Source organism: Larus michahellis, chromosome 3, assembly GCF_964199755.1.
Source record: "Larus michahellis chromosome 3, bLarMic1.1, whole genome shotgun sequence".
NCBI classification, from domain to species: domain Eukaryota; kingdom Metazoa; phylum Chordata; class Aves; order Charadriiformes; family Laridae; genus Larus; species Larus michahellis.
This window is the reverse complement of record NC_133898.1, coordinates 94,247,210-94,264,417: the sequence shown is the minus strand read 5'-3', so window position 1 is coordinate 94,264,417 and position 17,208 is coordinate 94,247,210. Positions and strand designations below refer to the sequence as shown.

Sequence of the window (17,208 nt, the reverse complement as noted above, 5' to 3'; positions counted from 1 at the left end):
CTCCAGATACTCAATGGGTGTTCATCTCTCCAAAAAATCCCCCGAAACTGAAGGAGAGAAACTGGAATGAACTCACTCCAAAGTGTAAGAGCATCCATCCGGGCTTGGATTTTGAGAGACAAGGAAAGGCATTTGCATTTAGATGGTTTCCAATCCCCTGATTTCCATCTGCGTCTTTGGGCATTGCAGCCTCCTTTGTCAGACTGCCTAAAATATTTCATAACTGAGCAAGTTCACAGGAGGAAGCGTTAGGCCACGGCCCCCTCCCTTTCCTGGCAGTAACGTGGGAGGAGAGGCGATGCTGATGGATGGGCAGGGATGCCGAGCGCATCCCCCTCTCCCAGCCAGGCTGGCCGATGGTCCCATCCCATGCCCCAGCAGGTTTCAAAGGAGGTACTGTGCAGAAGGCGCCCAGCCTTTGGCAAAGGGGCTGCTCCTGTGCCTGGAAAAACGAGCAGTCCCAGCAGCTTGTTTGTTTGTTTGTTTTTCCAGGGGAATACAGGTTCACTCATCATTACAATAAGCACATTCACGCTGGCCCTTGGCCGGCATGAGCCTTCCAAGCCCAGTGCCGTGTATGAATGAGCCTAGTAAGAGCTACATACTGCGGAGTCTTAGTCAATGTTTTTCAAATTTGGGTCAGTCTGAGGCGCCCTGGTTGAAAAAGTATTGCCACGAGCATTGTAAATTAGCATTTTATATTCCCTTGAAGTGCCTTTTGAGGAAATTAGCCTTCATTACAGAGGCATCTCCCCTGTAAACACGGCAAACAGAAAATACCTCTGCTGACAAGGACAGCATTGTAGGGCAGGGAAGGAGAGCGAATGTTGCGTCTGAGGGAAGAACTGGACTCATTCAGCAGCTCAATGACATGGGCATGGGCATCTCCCCTCCCCAGCAGCATCCATCCGCTACAGACGGCCATGCCTTTACACCCAGGAGCAGCACCCCGTTGCCCCCCAGGACCTACCAAAACACTAAAGGTGGAGGCATCGACCCCTATCGAACACATCTCAAGGGCATCAGGAGCCTCGTGTTACTGCCAGCACGGTGGTTCGCCATGCCCAAGTCGCGGGCATCATAAAATTATCCCGTTCCCAGCCCTGGGATCTAAACTGAGAAGGCAGCAAGAGCGCGGGGATGCTGCGGCGTTGTTTCGTTTTTTGGATTTCGGACCATTCTCATGTCCCAACCAGCGCTAGGGCCAGGATTTTTGGCCTGGATTGGAAGCTGGGGAGGTTCCTCCGCAGGCGAGTGCAGCCAGTGGAAGTTGGCTGGCACGAGGCGAGGCTTTTCAAAACCTTCCATGCTCCAATCGGAAAGCGGCCGAACGCTGGCTCTTCTCAGAAAAGTGCTGCCCTTGTCCTTTTTTTTTCGTGAAAGCGAACTTGGTATTCAGTCGGAGCAGGCCAGAGCTATTTCAGACACGGAAGACAGCAGACACAAATCAATAGAAAAAAATAACTTCTTTTTATTTACAAAAAAAATCCAAATATTGGATGCTGTAAACAAAATTCACAATCTGTTCCCTCTAGAGTCTGTTTTCCATCAGCTCTTTTTCTGTCTGTGACAAAGCCTATAGTCAAAATGTTCCAAAAGAGCAATCCAAGGAGCAGTTTGCTGCAACAGGATGCCTTGCAGAAGGCAACAGTTGTAAGGAAATCTGAGGGAAAGCAAATCTGCACAGACTCCTAACAGACTGCAGGAGCCTGCAGTGCTTTAGCCAAGCTGTCTTGAAATTTGCAGGCTTTTTTTTTTTTTTTTACTATTTATTTTGTTAGCAAACCATTATTACAACAGCAAAAGAGTACACCGATTTTCTTTCTTGCAAGGGAAACTCTCTGCATAAAGAAAACCATACAAAAGAATATATTCAAATAGGAACTGAATATGCAATTACAGTTTTTCCTTTTCTGTGCAGTTTTATCTAACACACTTCATTTTCTCAATGAAAAAAAAAAAAAAAAGCTTTTTTTTGAACCGGTAGGAGCTTCTGACATGATGCAAACCAAGCATTTAGCAAGAGGTGTTCAGAAGATTTGTGTGAAGGCCTTTGTGCAAGATAAAAAAAAATATTTAAGTGCAGTAAGAGAAACTAGAAAAATATTATCTTTTTGGTCTTCTAATTGCCCTTCTATTTTTAGAAGAAATGTTCTTGCATTCGGGAGGACAGCTACATCTAAGGGGAAAAAAAAAAATAAATTACCCCATTTCAAAGCTCTCAGTTGTTTCATGATGGCTACATTTAACCAAGTTTAGCGCCCTGTTGGTTAGCAGTAAATTCAGCTGCGGCACAAACAGTTTTACTGTAATCAGGTCAATGTTTTTAATCAGTTCAGCTCTTTAAAAGGGGCACTGTCTCTTGTAGCACAAGTTCTAACCTTACATGTGATTGGATGGGAAAAAACGAAGCCTACGAAGCAAGAATGCGGTTATTAACTTTAAAAGTACCAGTGTGCTGAAGAGGAGGGGAAAAAACCAGTTAAAAAAAAGTCAGACTTTATGGAGGGGAAGGTGTGCAAACCGCAGAAATAAACCAGCTTTGAAAAGGGGTTCTTATTTTCCTCTTGGCCTGAACTCATGCCTTCTTCCCACCTCTAACACCAGGCACCTTTTAAGCCACCAGTCACAAATAAAACAAAGCTCCACCAGTTCCACCACTTGATCATTAACATATGCAAAACAGATCCGGAATACCTATATAATATATATAAAAACATATTATATATGTATCAAAATGCAAACGCTGAAAGGTGCAGTTTAGCTCAGAGCCCCGCTGCATGCACTATAAGGTAACTAGCTGCTGTCAATCATTTAAAAAAAAAAAAACCAACAAAAACAACACAATAAAATGTGAGCTGAGAGGAAGTAAATCAAAACTTTCTTTCAAGCAACGGAAAGAAAAAAAAAAAGGGTCCTTCAAAGGAAAAATACATCGTGTCATGTAGTATCAGCCTTCTGTGGTTGTGGCACAGCTATAGATTCTCAAACCCTTTTAAAGAGCGGATGACTCATTTATTTGCTGCAAATAGTTGTGGGGAGAGAAGACATACCACATTACCAGCTGATCCTATTTCCCCAGCCCTCCCCATCGCTTCCGCTAGCAAAACCTTCCCAAGGAGCTGGAGGCAAGGGGACAGAAGGGGCCAGGAGCCCCCAGCCCGCACCCTGCGGGGGCTGGAGGGGGGGACTCGAAGGGGACCCCGGCGGGGACCCTTGGGGATGAGGCCGGAGCCCGGCGGGAGGCTGCAGCCGTGGCCGGAGGAAGGGAAGGAAAGTGGGGACCAGGGTCTGCGAACCAACGCCGGGAAACGGCAACGATTCCCCGCTTTTAGGTTTCCTGAAGGACTCGCACCGGGAAGGTGCTTCAGTAAACAAACCGGGTTCCTGTGAAATTGCCTCCAAAGTGTAAAAAAATAAAAAAAAAAAAGTACAAAGCACGACAAAAATAGATGTACCTTGCTCGCTCCGTAGGGAAAACACACTGCCAGGACACGAGTCCTCTCCCTCTCCCCTACCCCTGCCTCCTCCAACGCCAGACCCTGCCTGCAACCAGCCAGAGCACAGCGAGGTTTCCTTCCAAAGCCTGAATTCCCTTTTCTTTTTTTTTTATTTTATTTTTCTTTTTTTTTTTTCCTCAGTAAGAAAAAGCAAAATATTAAGAGTCAAGTGTCACTTAGTCATTAGGTTTTCAAAGCCCAACAGAGAATTTAACACCTTCAGAGATGGCACTGAAGTGAAAACGACAGCGGAGGTTGATTTTTTTTTTCTTCCCCCCCTCCTACCCTCCCCCACCCCCACCTCCACCCCCCACCCCCCCGCGCTGGTCTTGTTGGGAGAGGAAATGAAAGTGAATAGTTATTGTTCCAATGTAAAGTGATTCCATTTAAATAAAGTACAGTACTGAAATTGTAAATGCAGTGTGACAACCAGATCAAAGATGTTTAATATTTGCATAAAAATATATATATATAATATATATATATATAAAATATAATTTTAAGCAATCGTGCAACACTCTTAAAAAGGGTTCATTTCACATTTGCTAAATTCTAGTGGTCCTGGAATGCATAACGCATTCGATTAAAAATACTCCTTTAAATATTAACAATTAGTGTTCAAATCACCAACTAATACAATATTCTTTAGCTGTCAGGGGGTTTAAATAAACCTATCTTTGATCCACGTTCCACTGAATTACACATCATGGAGGTATGCAGTCACAACATTAGTGGGTTAAATGTCAAAATGGCATTACAGTACAAAATAGTTTAAAAAAAAAATCAGCTAGTCATATGTTTCTCCATCTGTGGAATTATTATGGCTCACAAGCAACCCACTGAATTACTGTAATCCGTGTTCTTGCAACCAAAGACATTATCTGAATCCCACCTTAATCCTGACTGGTTCATTTACTCCAAATTTCTCAGGTGTGGGTTAAAAATTCACTGCAAGGTGCCCACTGTCCTATGACATCCTGTTGCAAACTGGAAAACACATAGTACTTTATTTAAACATTCCTTAATTGCTACATTTTCCTAGACCACATTAATATATATTGTGTGTGTATATATATAGATATACACCTATAACACGTACATATATACACACACAAACATATATACACACATACACACACGTACCTAGGATAATAGCACACCGACATAACATTAACTCTATACAAGTATTTGCCAAGAAAAAAAATAGGGCATTTCCTCCACCACTTATTCACAAGCTTATGGTTTGGGTTTTTTTGTTTTTAATCCTTGTGTCCCTGATAAAACAAAATGCATGGTTAAACCACAAAACTATATTTTTTTTTCTCACTTCAAATTTTATGAAGGCATCAGGCACTTTTGATTACTGTTGGTGTGTACAAATATAGCAACATCTTTCTTTTCTTTTATATATATATATATACTCTACTGTATCTTCTTTGCTCGGATAACTTATTAGTGAAATCTTTGGTCCTTGAGTATATTCTGTTTGCCACAGCTGGTTTTCCTGCACTCTCGCATTTTTAAAATGTGAGACATGCACACAGCTGGAAATAATGGACTTTGTCATCGTACGTGTTTCTGTTTTTATAACTGTACCAATCCACTACTGTTCATTTGGAGCAAGCTGTTTCTGGTAAAGCATTCTAGTCAAGCAAGCTATACATTCTACATGGTCAATCCATAGACGGCACTTGCTGCAAGCCCCAAATGCAGTAATTCCAATATACATTTTTATTCAGCTTATCTCTGCTTTATGCCTCTAACTTTTAATTCCTGAATATATATATATAGAATTGTTTTTTGTGATTTTTTTTTCTTTTTGTTGTTTTTTTTGTGTTTTGTTTCTTTCATAGTCTCCCTTTTGCAGATCCCATTCTAGAGTAAGAATAAAAATAAACAGAAAATAAGGCTTTCCCACCTTCTCTATGCCAAAGCTATGGGAGCAGATATTGCCAACCCATATTGTCATCAAGCATTCCTCCCTCACTTATTTCAGGGGAAGCTGGTTGCTTTTAATGACAGGCCTCTTGTGCTCTGGGGTAGGATCCAATTATTTGGGGGTTCTTTCTCGATCGTGCTCCCGGTATTTATTAGAAGAACCGCAAGCTTTCCCCGAGCTTGAACGCCAGAGCAGATCATCATTGCACAAAACACCCCGTTTTCAAAGGGGCGTGTTGCCCCTTCCTACATCTTAGAAAACATTCTCCCCACCGGGTCTACTAATTTTGGTCCTTAATTACAGGGCAGCCAAGTAGAGTATGTGTGCTGCTGGCAAGGGAACACCGTCTGAACCTGGGCGATATAGTAATTGCTGAAGTTGGCATCTGCTACGTAGGGGGCTGGCTGGTAGTAGCAGGTGACATTGGCCACATTGGGGATGATATTTTGCTCGGCTAGGACCCGGATGGCCAGCATGGTGATCAGATTCAGAGTCTGTCTCCTCTCATGTCCCATCAGGCACACTGTGCTCTCATTCACCACACCGTGAAGGGTCATGAGATAGTCATACTTGCGGTCCTCTAATCCCACAAAGTGGTTCTGCAAGTAGGACTCCAGCTTTCTCTGCTGTTCTCCAATGTCTGAGAAGTCAATGAAAAACCTTGAACACATGTATCTCTGCAGGGACTTAATCTCGGATTCGGAGGCAGCCCTAAAGCCCCTTACCAAAAGGTTGCAGTACTTGAGAAGACCACCTCCTCTGATTTCTTCTGGGTTTCTGGTGGCGATTATCTTGTTGCAGAGGTGATCAAAGGCTTCCTGGAAATCCCCATAGACGCTCTCACCAATGATAGTCGGGTGAAAAGTTTCGGTCATCGGATTCTCTGAACACTCATAAAAAAGCAGCAGGGAGTCCAGCTTGATTTGAAAGGAATCGACACTGAATTCAAACTGCCGCCTCAGAGAGTCCACAAATTTCAGCTCCACATTTTTGCCACTGTTGTTGGACAGGGAGATGAGACTCCAGCGGTCTGAATCATTGCATACTTTTACCATTTTCTGCACATAAGCCTCCTACAATTGGAAAGACAAAATGAGCAAATGAAGACACAGATGCAAGAAATTTCCCCTTCACTGCATTTGTTCGCGTGTTCCCCCCCACCTCCAGCCCATCCTAGCATTTCATAAAAGATTTCAAGGAGCCTGCAGATACAAACCAGAGAAGAAATGCTTAATGTGCGAGCTTGGAGTGCTGTCACTGCAAGTGGATGACTGGGGAGGACGCTCTTCTGGGACTGTGTCATGCAAGGGAAGCATATGGCAACACTGCTTCCTTCAGTCACTTCTAAATACATCTACACACGAAGCCCAGGGCATGCATGCCAAATATCCATGCACTCACACACAAAAGGTCACCGCTACAATCACACACAAAACCTTCCTTATCGGTTTCCACTTCTCCCTTCCCTCCCCAGAAAAAAAAAAAATAAAAAAAAAAATATCAAACTTAGCAAGCGTTCACTCCCTTCAGCCCTGCTCTTTCACTGCAGGTTCCACAAACCCGCCCCATGTTCCAAAAAAAACCAACCAACCCAACTCTTTAAAAAAAAAAATAAAAAATCTTAGAGGCATTTGGCATTCAGCCTAATTGACGGGAGGGACCTGTCTCCGGGAGGAGGGAATATGCCTCTCCGCCGGGGCACGCAGCGCACCAGAAAGCCTGCTCTGCAGACGGGGTTTCCTCCTGGCAGGCATTAAAGCCAGCTCAACTGGGCCCCAACTCCCCGGGAGCGGGGTCGGGCGATCCGAGCTGCCGCAGCGCCCGTCGGGCAGATCCGCAGCGCCGCGCACGCCCCGCGTAAATCAACGCTCCCAGCAAATTAAGCCAGAGAGAGGGTGGAAAGACTAATTAGTCCTGAGGAGCCCCGGCCAGCAAGCTTTACTGCAAACTCCTCCTCGGTTATAAGGGGTGGGGGGGAATCACTCACGGTCCCTGTGGGGCTTGGGGTGTGGGGGGGGGCCGCGGCGTCCCTCGGTGCACCCCTCCATCCCCGGTGGGGAAGGTGCCCCGTTCCCCGCTCTGGGCGCCTGGGCGCAGGGCAGCAGCTTTTTACCTTGAGGGTAAGCGGCGTGATCTTCTCCTTGTTCACCCCCTCGGGCAAGAAATCCAAGAGGCAGTCCAAGACCACGTCCTTCACAGTCTGAAACTCGGCTTCCCCTTTGAGGTCGGCGCAGAAGATGAGGTCCAAGTCCTTGTAGCCCAGCCCGCTGTCCTGGTGGAGGACGTGGCTGGCGGCCGAGCCGTTGAGCCGCACGTCCCGCAGGCCGATGCCCTTCTCCTCCAGCCGGCTCCGCACCACCTTGACGATCTGGCGGGGCTGCATGGCCAGCGTGGGGAAGTTGCCGCGGCCGTGGATGGGGATGGTCTCGCTGAGGATGCGGTCCAGCCGCTGCACTTGCTCCCAGCTCAGCACGTTGCAGTGCGCGCTCTCGCAGCCCCCCGCGTAACTCCCGCCGGGGCCGCCGCCGGCCTTCTCATCGTCTGCCATGGTGCCCGGCCGCCGCCTCCCCGGGCTGGACGGCACCGCTCCGGCTCCTCGCTGCCCCCCCGGGGCCCCTCTCCCTCCGCGCCTGGCAAAAGAGGAGGAAAAACCAGCGGTCAGCAGCGGTGCGCACCCGCTCCGCTCCCCGCACGCACCGTCCGGACGGCGCCCACCGCCCCTTCCCGCGGGGAAGAGGAGGGGGGGACGACGGGGGACGGACACACACCTATCGATTAAATGAAAAATTAAAAAATAGGGCGAGGGGGAAGAAAAAGCCCCCCGGAGCCAGGCGGTGCTGCAGGGCAGGGGGAAGGCGCCCGACCTGCAGAGCCGCCGCCGCCGCTCTCGGCGCCCCCGCCGGGGCAGAGGCCGCCCTGCCGCCGCCCGCCGCCCCGCTCGCCGCCGCCGCGGGCTGCCGCCGTCTCCGGAGCTTTCGTAGTTCTGCCCGGCAAAGGTCCCCAGTAGTTTTTATACGGGGTTTCTCCGCTCTTCCGGGGCTCCGAGTCACGGCGCCCGCGTCCCGCCCCCTCCATCTGCATGGCCGGCCTCGGCGGTGCCCCCGGCACGCCCACGCACCGCGCACCCACGGGCCGCCCCGCCGGCCCCACGGCACGGCAGGGCACGGCTCGGCCCGCCCGCCCGCCCCTCCGCGCCGGCGGAGCGCCCAGCGCCGCGCAGCGCGGCCGCCCCGCCCCACGCGCGGCCCCGCTGGAAAACCCGCGCAGCGCAGCCTCCCCCCCCCCCCCCCCCCCCGCCCCTCCTCTGGCGCGGGTTTGGCCGCTCGCCGAGGGGGGAGGCAACAAGTGTAACCCCCCGCCCTGCACCCGCGGGGGGCGCGGACACCCCCATCCCGCCTCCTGCCGTGCCGAGATGCGCGCCCGATGGCACCCAGCTCCGCGCTGCCATTCATTCCCTTTTTTTTTTAATTTTTCCCTGTCTTTTTTACCAGCCCCCTCCGCACCCCCCCCCGACATTCCCGGTCATCCCAGGCACAGCCAAACTTCATACCAGAGCGCCGGAATTTGGCAAAGGGCCCCGTTACGAGCAGATGCCGAGGATCCCGGACCGTGCGGTTTGAGCTGCTCGGCTCCTGACCGAGATTTTCAAAGCCGCCTGCGGCAGCGCAGGGCCAGCGCGACGTGCCGGCCCGTCCCTCCCGCCCCCCTTCCCTGCCTCCCCCCTTCCCTGCCTCCCTCCTCGCCGGCGCGGAGCGGGGGTGGGGGAAGAAATCCCGAAGAGCACGAACGAGTCGGTGCCTTCCAGGGAAGCACCCTGCCTATAAAGTACAACTTCGGTAACTGCGGAGCGGGAAAAAACCCCACACGTATATAATATATACATACTATATAAACATATATATATTAATTTCAATTGCATTTTAATTATTTTAACATTTTAGAATGGGTGTCTCTGCTTGTTTTTCACCTGTTAAAGTGCCAAATATACATATAAATATTATTTAAACCAGACTAAGCGGAGCCCCCGCGGACTGCGGGAGGAGCCCCCTCCGCCCCGCTGCGCACCCCGCGCAGCTCCGCGCTGCAGACGCGCGAGTTGCGCGCGGAGAAGCCCGGGCCGCGGGGGGGGGGGGGGGGGGGGGGGGGAGAGGGCGACGGACGGCGTTGCGTCACCTCTCGCAGATGTCTGACGCGCGCCAGGAGGGGCCAATGGGGGCGCGCAGCGCCGTGACGCGCGGCCACCCCAACAGGGCGCTTCGCCAAAGACGGAGGGGGGGGGTTTGGGGGGGGCACGGTGTATGAAGGAGCCTGACGGACCTTACCGCCCCCTCCCCCCAGTTTTAGCTCACCCTCCCATTACCCCCCGCCGTGGGATGGGGCTGGGGGGGAGGGGGGGGGACACGACCCTGCGCAGCCCCCTGACCCAGGCGAGCTGGCACGGTTCCCCCCCCCCCCCCACGCCCAAAACCCCCGGGGGTCCCGCTGTGCGCTCCGTGCCCCCCGCTTTCCCCGTCTGCCGGTGCAGACAGGGAGACCCCGCTCTCCCGTCGCGGCGCAGGGCGCTGCGGACGCACCCCCCGCCGCGCTCTCTCCCGTCGGGGCTGAGTGCGGTGCAGACTGAGCGACCCCCCCCACCACCACCACCACCCCCCGCCGGCGCTGGTCGCAGCCGTGTGGCAAGGGCGCCCCCTGCCGGGCACCGAGGGCGCTCCCGGGGGGACACAGCCGTGCGGCGAGGGGTCGGGCAGAAATACCGCGCTTGACAGTGGCGAGTGGATTTTTTTTTCTTTTTTTGAGGGGGGGGGGCGGGGGGTTAAGCTTTGATTCACCGCCCAAATTCCCTGTTACTGCAGTATGGCAAGCCCTGGGCAGGGGCACGGGTTGTCCCCAGCTGCTCTGGGGGACAAGGAGCGGGGGGTGGGGGGGTGGTTCAGCCTGTGCCCCCCCCCGCCCCGTGTGCCCACGCGTGTGGTGGCCAGGGGCGAGCCTGAGCGAACCCGCTGGAAAGGCGACCCAGGGAAAAAGGGTTTGTGGTCTTCTGTGCCAACGCATTTATTAAAAAAAAAAAGGGGGGGGGGGAAGAGCAGGAAGCTTTTAAAACCCTAATGTGTGCAAGTGAATGCTGCTTGAAAGCAGAAGCGGAGCGTGGTGCATCTGCCGGCACGGTGAACGGGCTTCGACAGCTTATTCATTATTTAAAATAATGAATTTTACTCATCCTGGCCTGCTGCAGGGAGCCCGCGACCCGCTGCCGGGGGGGGCCTGAGCGACCGGTTGCCGCTGCTCGGCACAGGGAGCCCTGAATCGCCGCCTGGATGCGGGAGCGGCATCTCCTCAAACTGGCCGCGGCGTCCCGTCCCGAGAGGCCGGTGCCACCAGTGCCCGTCTCCGTGCGGGGCAGAGCTGGTGCCCGAGGCTCCCCGGGCGGAGGCGGAGAGCAGGGGGCTCACGGGGGTCCCAGCGGGGGAGGGGGGGTGGCTGCCTGCAACGCCGAGGCATCGCTGCCCTCAGTGCGTATTTAGGAAACTCGGGGAGGTTAAAACACAACCAAGCTGAGCAATTCCCCGTTCCCAGTCTGGCTTCACTCAGGGGAACGACAGCTCACTAGGGCACAGGATTTGATCTTTCAAAGGGAGTAACTACCTGCTCATTAATAAGCAAATTATCAATAGCACTGCAGCCAAATAACCGATTTCTAGAACTGGGGTGAAGATCGGAGCTGCCAGCTCATCCCGTATTAAGCTAGGCCATTCCAAAGAAACTGAGAAACCCCTGGCTAGAAGTAGGCAACATTTGGTTTAACTTGTGTTTCTCAGCATGTTGCAATGAAATTTTAGCAGGATTTCAAATACTGCAGAATGTATTAGTGCATTTACACTGGCCGGTAGGACCGAGTGCTATTTGATAAGCATCTTCTTCCATTTCCCCATGAAGTGTGATTTTTAACCTCTCTGAAGTTGTTATTACTCGCACGCCTGAGAGGAAAAATAGGCATAAGTTCGATCTGGAGAACGCTGACCTGCTGAAGAGAAGGTGAATGCAGTTCAGAAGGAAGCCATTTACACTGCTGGGCTTTGCTAAAGGCCAGCTGAGCCCTGCCCTCACCTCGGCCTCCCTTTCTCAGGGCAAGCACCTGCAAATCACCTCCCACTCACTTGAAAGAAGAGGGGAACTGGTTTCCAGTCAGAATCAGCGCATTTACACTTTCTCAGTTCAAAAAGGTACACGGGATATTAATCATCACGCTCTTTGTATAAATTCAGAATTACTTGCATTGATGTGCAATTCTTTTCACTTCTCTTCCCCTACATAATGGAAGCTAAATAGAAGATGCTTTTTTTTTTTTTTTTAATAAACTGTCTAAATTTAGGGGAAATAGAACTTTAACAGCACAGTACTTTATCTAGGGTATGTGTATACTCTAGATTTTTTCCTCTTCTTGAATTTGAAAGCCCATGTTGCTTTAAATCAGTAGAAATCATTAAGAATTGTAGCAAGAAATTGAATTAGGGTGAACTACGTTGTGAGAAATTCAGAAATATTTGCGTGAGTTACGGAGATCATCCTAATTATGACTGGTACTGGTAATGCTGCTGCTAATAAAAGCATTAATTCAGCTCATGAACATGCTCTGTCCCTTTAATGACAAACACATATTTTTGGAAGGAAAGGGTGTTTTTTTTTAACTTGTCGATGTGAGCAGGAATTCTTTGACAGAATTTTGATCGCGTTACTCACACAGGTTGTTTGTACTGCCCGAGCAATTAATAGGCACGCAAGATGTGCGATGTGAATCACGTCTTTCTGTAGGTTCGCACAATATTGGTCAATTAGTCCCTTCACCTCACCCCTACTCTCAGCCCTGCTCTAGAACAAATGAAGATTAATAGCAATAAATGTGTTTCTGTATGCATTTCTGTGTATTTGTCTAATGAAGTCCTGGGTGTGAGCTGTTCATTCAGCTCGGCCGCACGGCAGAGAGTGCACTCTCTAGGTGAATTCTGCTGAATTTAAGAATTCGTAGTATTTTCTGAATATTCAACTACATGTACCTTGACTGTAACGTCATTCTGCCTCCCTTCTGCCCACGACATGGTGCCTAAAAAAGGAACGTGCGCTCTTTGGCAGGAAAAAAAAGCAAAAAACTGTAACTCTTGGGCTGTGTCTGTGCTAGGAATCGGTGCCTATTTGGTGCCCAGCCGGAGCAAAACTTCCACTTTATTTGTTTTTTCCCAAGAGGAATCGAGTTTGTGTGCCACAGCTGCTTTGCCAACACAGCCAACGTGTGGTACCTACGGATAATCAGGGGATTCACTTCTGAGCAGCGATGCTGCTTCAGTCCAAAAGCTAGTGTTGGCTCCACTAGAGGTGTTTGGTTTTGCTAAAAACGTAATAAACACCAATGCTACTATCATCACTAGGTACGAAAAGCAGCAGCCTTCTGTCTCGGATTGACTTGGCAGAAACAAAGATGACTAGGAAGGGCTTAGGAAGCATAAAAAACTCCCTCAGAAGAAGTTTGGAAAAAAGATGCATCACAATTTTATCACAATTGTGTCGTGAAAAGGAACCTCCCTTCCATTTGTTTCTAATCCTTCTATTAAGGGCAGTTATTCACAGGGCCGAGAGAAATGGCAGGTACTGTCACAATGGTTTTTCCTATCTCCTCCTCTTGGCAATGTTAAAAAGGGAAACGGGTGTTCAATATAATACAAAAGCAATAGGATGTGGCGAGATGGACATCAAAAGGCACCGTTTCCAGGTGGCTGGATGCACGGTGTATGGAGCCTGGACCAACAGGCTGGGCGAGGGGAGCTCCGGGGTCCCCGCGGCAGCCCTGGCTGCGATGGGAGCACTGGTGGCCGCGCAAGGCTACTGCAGCCCCGCATCCTCCCACCTCTGGCACAGCAGCTCTCCCCGTCTCCGCTTAATAATCCCTTAGCACGGCTGGCTTGGCCTGTCTTGTACTGAGTCCAAGGGCAACTGAAACATTAAAAATGAGATCTTGACCTCATTTTTTGTTCTCTGCCTGCTAGAGATGGAAAGACATCGCTGGGCAGCAGTCACCGGAAAACTTCTTTGTATTATTCACCACGTTGCTACACAATTATCTCGCTGGAAACAAGACTGAAGAATATTCCTAGCTGTTCTCCACCCAGATAGCACGTGAATGCATCAGCTCATCTCCAGATACACATTTCTGGAGAATTCAGGCTCTTGTGTCCTTTTCCTTCCCTCCCTGTCACCTCCCGTGCAGCTGCTGGCAGCTGCTCCGGGCAGCAGCCGGCTCCGTCCCGCTTCCCCCCACAGCATGGCTGGGCGACCCATCAGTGAGTTCCATCTCTTGGGTGAGTTCCATCTCTTCTCTGCGGGCTGCTACCAAGACTGGACAGCGGGGACATGCCGAGGAGGCATCAGCCAACAGGACAGAAGTTCAGAGAACTCTAGACTTGGAAGGGGAATGCTGTGAATTGACGCAAAGTCTTCAGATCCAAAGACGGCCCAACCTCATCTTTGCACGCAAACACGTACACACGCATACACAGCCCAAAAAATGAGTTTCCTGAAAACAGCCCACGGTAAATGGAGGCTCGCTGGAAGTACCTTTAAGTACCGAAATTGCTAGTACTGCTATTGACAATAGCATAAAACAAAGTACCAACAAAATGAACTCTAAGACCTTGTCTGTAGCAGACATACTTGCAATGCTTTCCAAATCTTGATTCGGTCATATCTTTCCTCGGAACTAGTCTGGGCAAAGTTTGAGCTTGGGTGTGGAAGCAGAGCTCAAAGGCTGGTTTTGTTGGGATTTTTTGGGGGATTGTTGTTTTTTTGTTTTCCTAACAAGAGTATGCAAGCCTGATTTCAAAACTCTTTTCAAAGACCTTGTTTTTCTCTTGCATGAATGCAAGTAAGTCTTGCATAAGAAGTAGTCTTCTGATACCTTCGTATTCTACAGTTCCCACTGATTTATTTCCAAAATTTATTTCCTCGATTGACATTATCAAAAATTTTTGCATCTTGTGATGGAATAGCCTATACCAGGAATTAGGACTGGAATTAGCATTGACTGCTGGAGCAGTCAATCCTAAGGTTCTTTGAATAAAATGAAAATCAGAGATGTCTAGAAAATGAGCTTTCAAAGACAAATAAAAGAAATCTTTGTGCTTTCAAAGTACTACTGTTCTATTAGTTTTATTTTCCTTCTGCCAGTTTTTACTGGAAAGATGTTTTACTCATCCTGAGAAAAATGTCAATGTTTGGACTAAATGCTATGCTGTTTTGAAAAGGTACGGTATAAAGTAGGCCAAATTATCAGAATTTTCTGATGAGCCTGCCAGTAGCTTTTTTGCAATTCTGCTGAGAAAATGTGTGTTAAATGAAATAGTAGCATTCAACATGTGTGTCGCTGCAAGAGCCACAGGCCAAGTCAAGAGATCGGGGCACCAAGCAGTTCATCTATCAAAAGACATAACCCTGCCTCATCTAGGGAGTTCGTAGCCTAAATACACCAGTGAATGGCAGGATCTTTGGTTAGATAAACCCATCAGCATTTGCTCCCAGAGGAAGGGAGCATTAGGGTCAGCTCCTGAGCGGGATTTTTCAGAGCTGGGGCTGTAGTCGGACACAGGAGATGGCAGAGGCACCAGCAAGCCTCTCCTCTCCTCCGTGCCCGGCAGGCGACTTCCCAACCCTGTGAGGCATGGGACGGTGCCATCCTGGCAGACTCCTCTGCTCTAGTTCACCTGCATAAAAAATAGCCACGCTCTCAGATTCAGTTGCGTTTTACACTCAGATACTGTTGCGTTTTAACCCATATTGGCCTATGGGATCTAAATGTGATTAAAATGAATTATACAAGGTCCGGGTATTCCTATTCATATGGCAGCCAAGAATAAAACTTTTCTTTTTTTTTTTTTCTTCTTGAAGAGGCCACATTTTCCATTGGTAGGTAAGAGAGCTTAAATCTTCAGTCTTTCTACCCACATGGGAGAGACAAACCCCCAATGTTTCATGACTCATGCATTCATGCAATCCCAGTTGCTTATGACTGATAGGATTTTATGCCGATTTTACTTTTCCATGTTTTGTTTATCCTACAGTGCATTAAGCTCATGTTGGGAAAGCTCCAGTGGATTTCAGCATTCTGCCTTTTATTCAGGAGAGCTGGAGAAGCTCACCGTTTCGGATTTAAACAAGCTGTCCTGCTTTTGGAACAGCAAACCACAGTGTGAAAATACACAACATGAACTAACAGAAATTGGGTTACTGTTCTCTCAGACACAATTGGTTTCATGGATTCAAAGCCATAATTTAGTTTCACCTACTAAAAAACAAAAGCCATTTTACCAAGTACATTCACTACCAAGACTGTGGCTCCTGATGCAGTCAGGGCACCTTTCAATCTTGATTAAAGTTTATAAATGCTGGAAATTAACTGGATTACTACAGAAAATTTGTTCCATTACCTAATTACCCTCACTGTTAAAAATGTGCATAATGTTCCTCGTGGGAGGGCACGTTTGCACGGAATGGGAGCGTTTGCATGGAATTTAGTTGCTGTGCACTGAAATGATGTGTATATTCTCAGGATGCAATTCTTAGCAACTATCAAAAAGTGAGATATACACATTCGGTGCTCCTCCTGATTAAAACTGGCTGTTGAAGTAATACTTACAAATGTCTGGGCAGAGGTACAATGTAAATTCCTCAGCTGGCACCCCCCACTGTTTTGCATCTCACTCAAGACTACTGAAGACGGTGGGTTTGCTCTGAAAGAAGGTTTCCTATCTCTAGCTGCTCCCAGGGAGGCAAAATGGGTTCATTTACAGCTGCATATACATCAACAGGCAATACATTACCATTCATACATCCTAGAGTTGAATTTGGTCATCTAGAGTTGTATAGATGCTCTGTGCCTTTGGCCTAGAGGCAAATAACCAACATGCCTTGAAGATGAAAGAATGAAACCCAACATTTTAGGGCTGTGCAAGTGGAGACACAGTCAAAACACTGTGCAGCAATGGACCAAAAGGATGTGAGAGCCCTATTCCAAGGAAGCAAAGAGCTGGAAGGTACCATGGTGCATCCGTGCGTATTAGGAGAGACAAATAGAGCTTCTGATGGCCTCAGTGTGTCCCCATTTGAAAATCACAGTTTGTGCCAGACCTTTTAGCAAGCAATAACTTTTCTGGTTCCCATGGGATGCCACCATGCTGGGCCGATGTGCACTGCTAATCCTGGTGCTGCTTTGGCATTTCCAAAACTGCAAGAAACCAACAGGGATCTGTTCTTAACCTTAATCTGCTCTGTATATTTCTCAGTCTCCAGCCAAACTGTCACCCAAAAAATAATAGGTCACCCCTTTCATTTTTTGTTTCCTTAATCCTTTCTTTTTTCCCCATGACAGATAATTTCCAGCTGTCCCTGTGCTGACAATGGCAGCTGGAGCAAAGACCTGGTTCGGAACCGTGCTGCTGTCCCACACAAGAATGCAGTGATGTACTTTGCCAAAATGTCCACCCACAACACTCCTTTTTCTTTCACGGGTCTCCTTTCCCTGCATGGGAAACCCTACTCCTCCACACCCTGCACTGCTTTGGTGTGCTAGATTCAAAGAGCAAAATACTGTCAGAGCAGAGCGTTTAGTCAGAGTATGGAGCAAAAAAAGGAACTCGGCAATTTATCAACTACATTTCAAAGCAAGAGTAGGGTACTTTGAAAAAAAACCCAACCACTTTTTTTTCCAAGTTAGAAGGGGGCATGTCA

At 48.9% G+C, this 17,208-nt stretch overlaps 1 protein-coding gene across 3 annotated transcripts; it reads right to left on the bottom strand.

Annotated features, from left to right (window-relative positions):
* Positions 1-1,447: 1,447 nt before the first annotated feature.
* TENT5A (terminal nucleotidyltransferase 5A) lies at positions 1,448-9,104 on the bottom strand. Of its 3 annotated transcripts, none has more exons than XM_074581307.1 (3): positions 8,990-9,104; positions 7,553-8,069; positions 1,448-6,512 (listed from the first exon to the last, which is right to left on the bottom strand). In XM_074581307.1, exons 2-3 carry the CDS (start codon positions 7,985-7,987, stop codon positions 5,733-5,735), a joined length of 1,215 nt encoding a protein of 404 aa, XP_074437408.1. In that variant the 5' UTR covers positions 7,988-8,069; positions 8,990-9,104; the 3' UTR covers positions 1,448-5,732. The 3 variants fall into 3 exon arrangements, with proteins under 3 accessions (XP_074437408.1, XP_074437406.1, XP_074437407.1); XM_074581305.1 differs by lacking the exon at positions 8,990-9,104 and adding an exon at positions 8,208-8,508; XM_074581306.1 differs by lacking the exon at positions 8,990-9,104 and adding an exon at positions 8,304-8,508.
* Between the last annotated feature and the right edge of the window lie 8,104 nt (positions 9,105-17,208).

Excerpts from the sequence above, each read along its gene's own strand:
- TENT5A (XM_074581307.1), bottom strand. The coding sequence starts at position 7,987 with ATGGCAGACGATGAGAAGGCCGGCGGCGGCCCCGGCGGGAGTTACGCG. Across the intron at positions 6,513-7,552 it reads TCACGCCGCTTACCCTCAAG|GAGGCTTATGTGCAGAAAAT; the intron begins GTAAAAAGCTGC and ends TTCCAATTGTAG.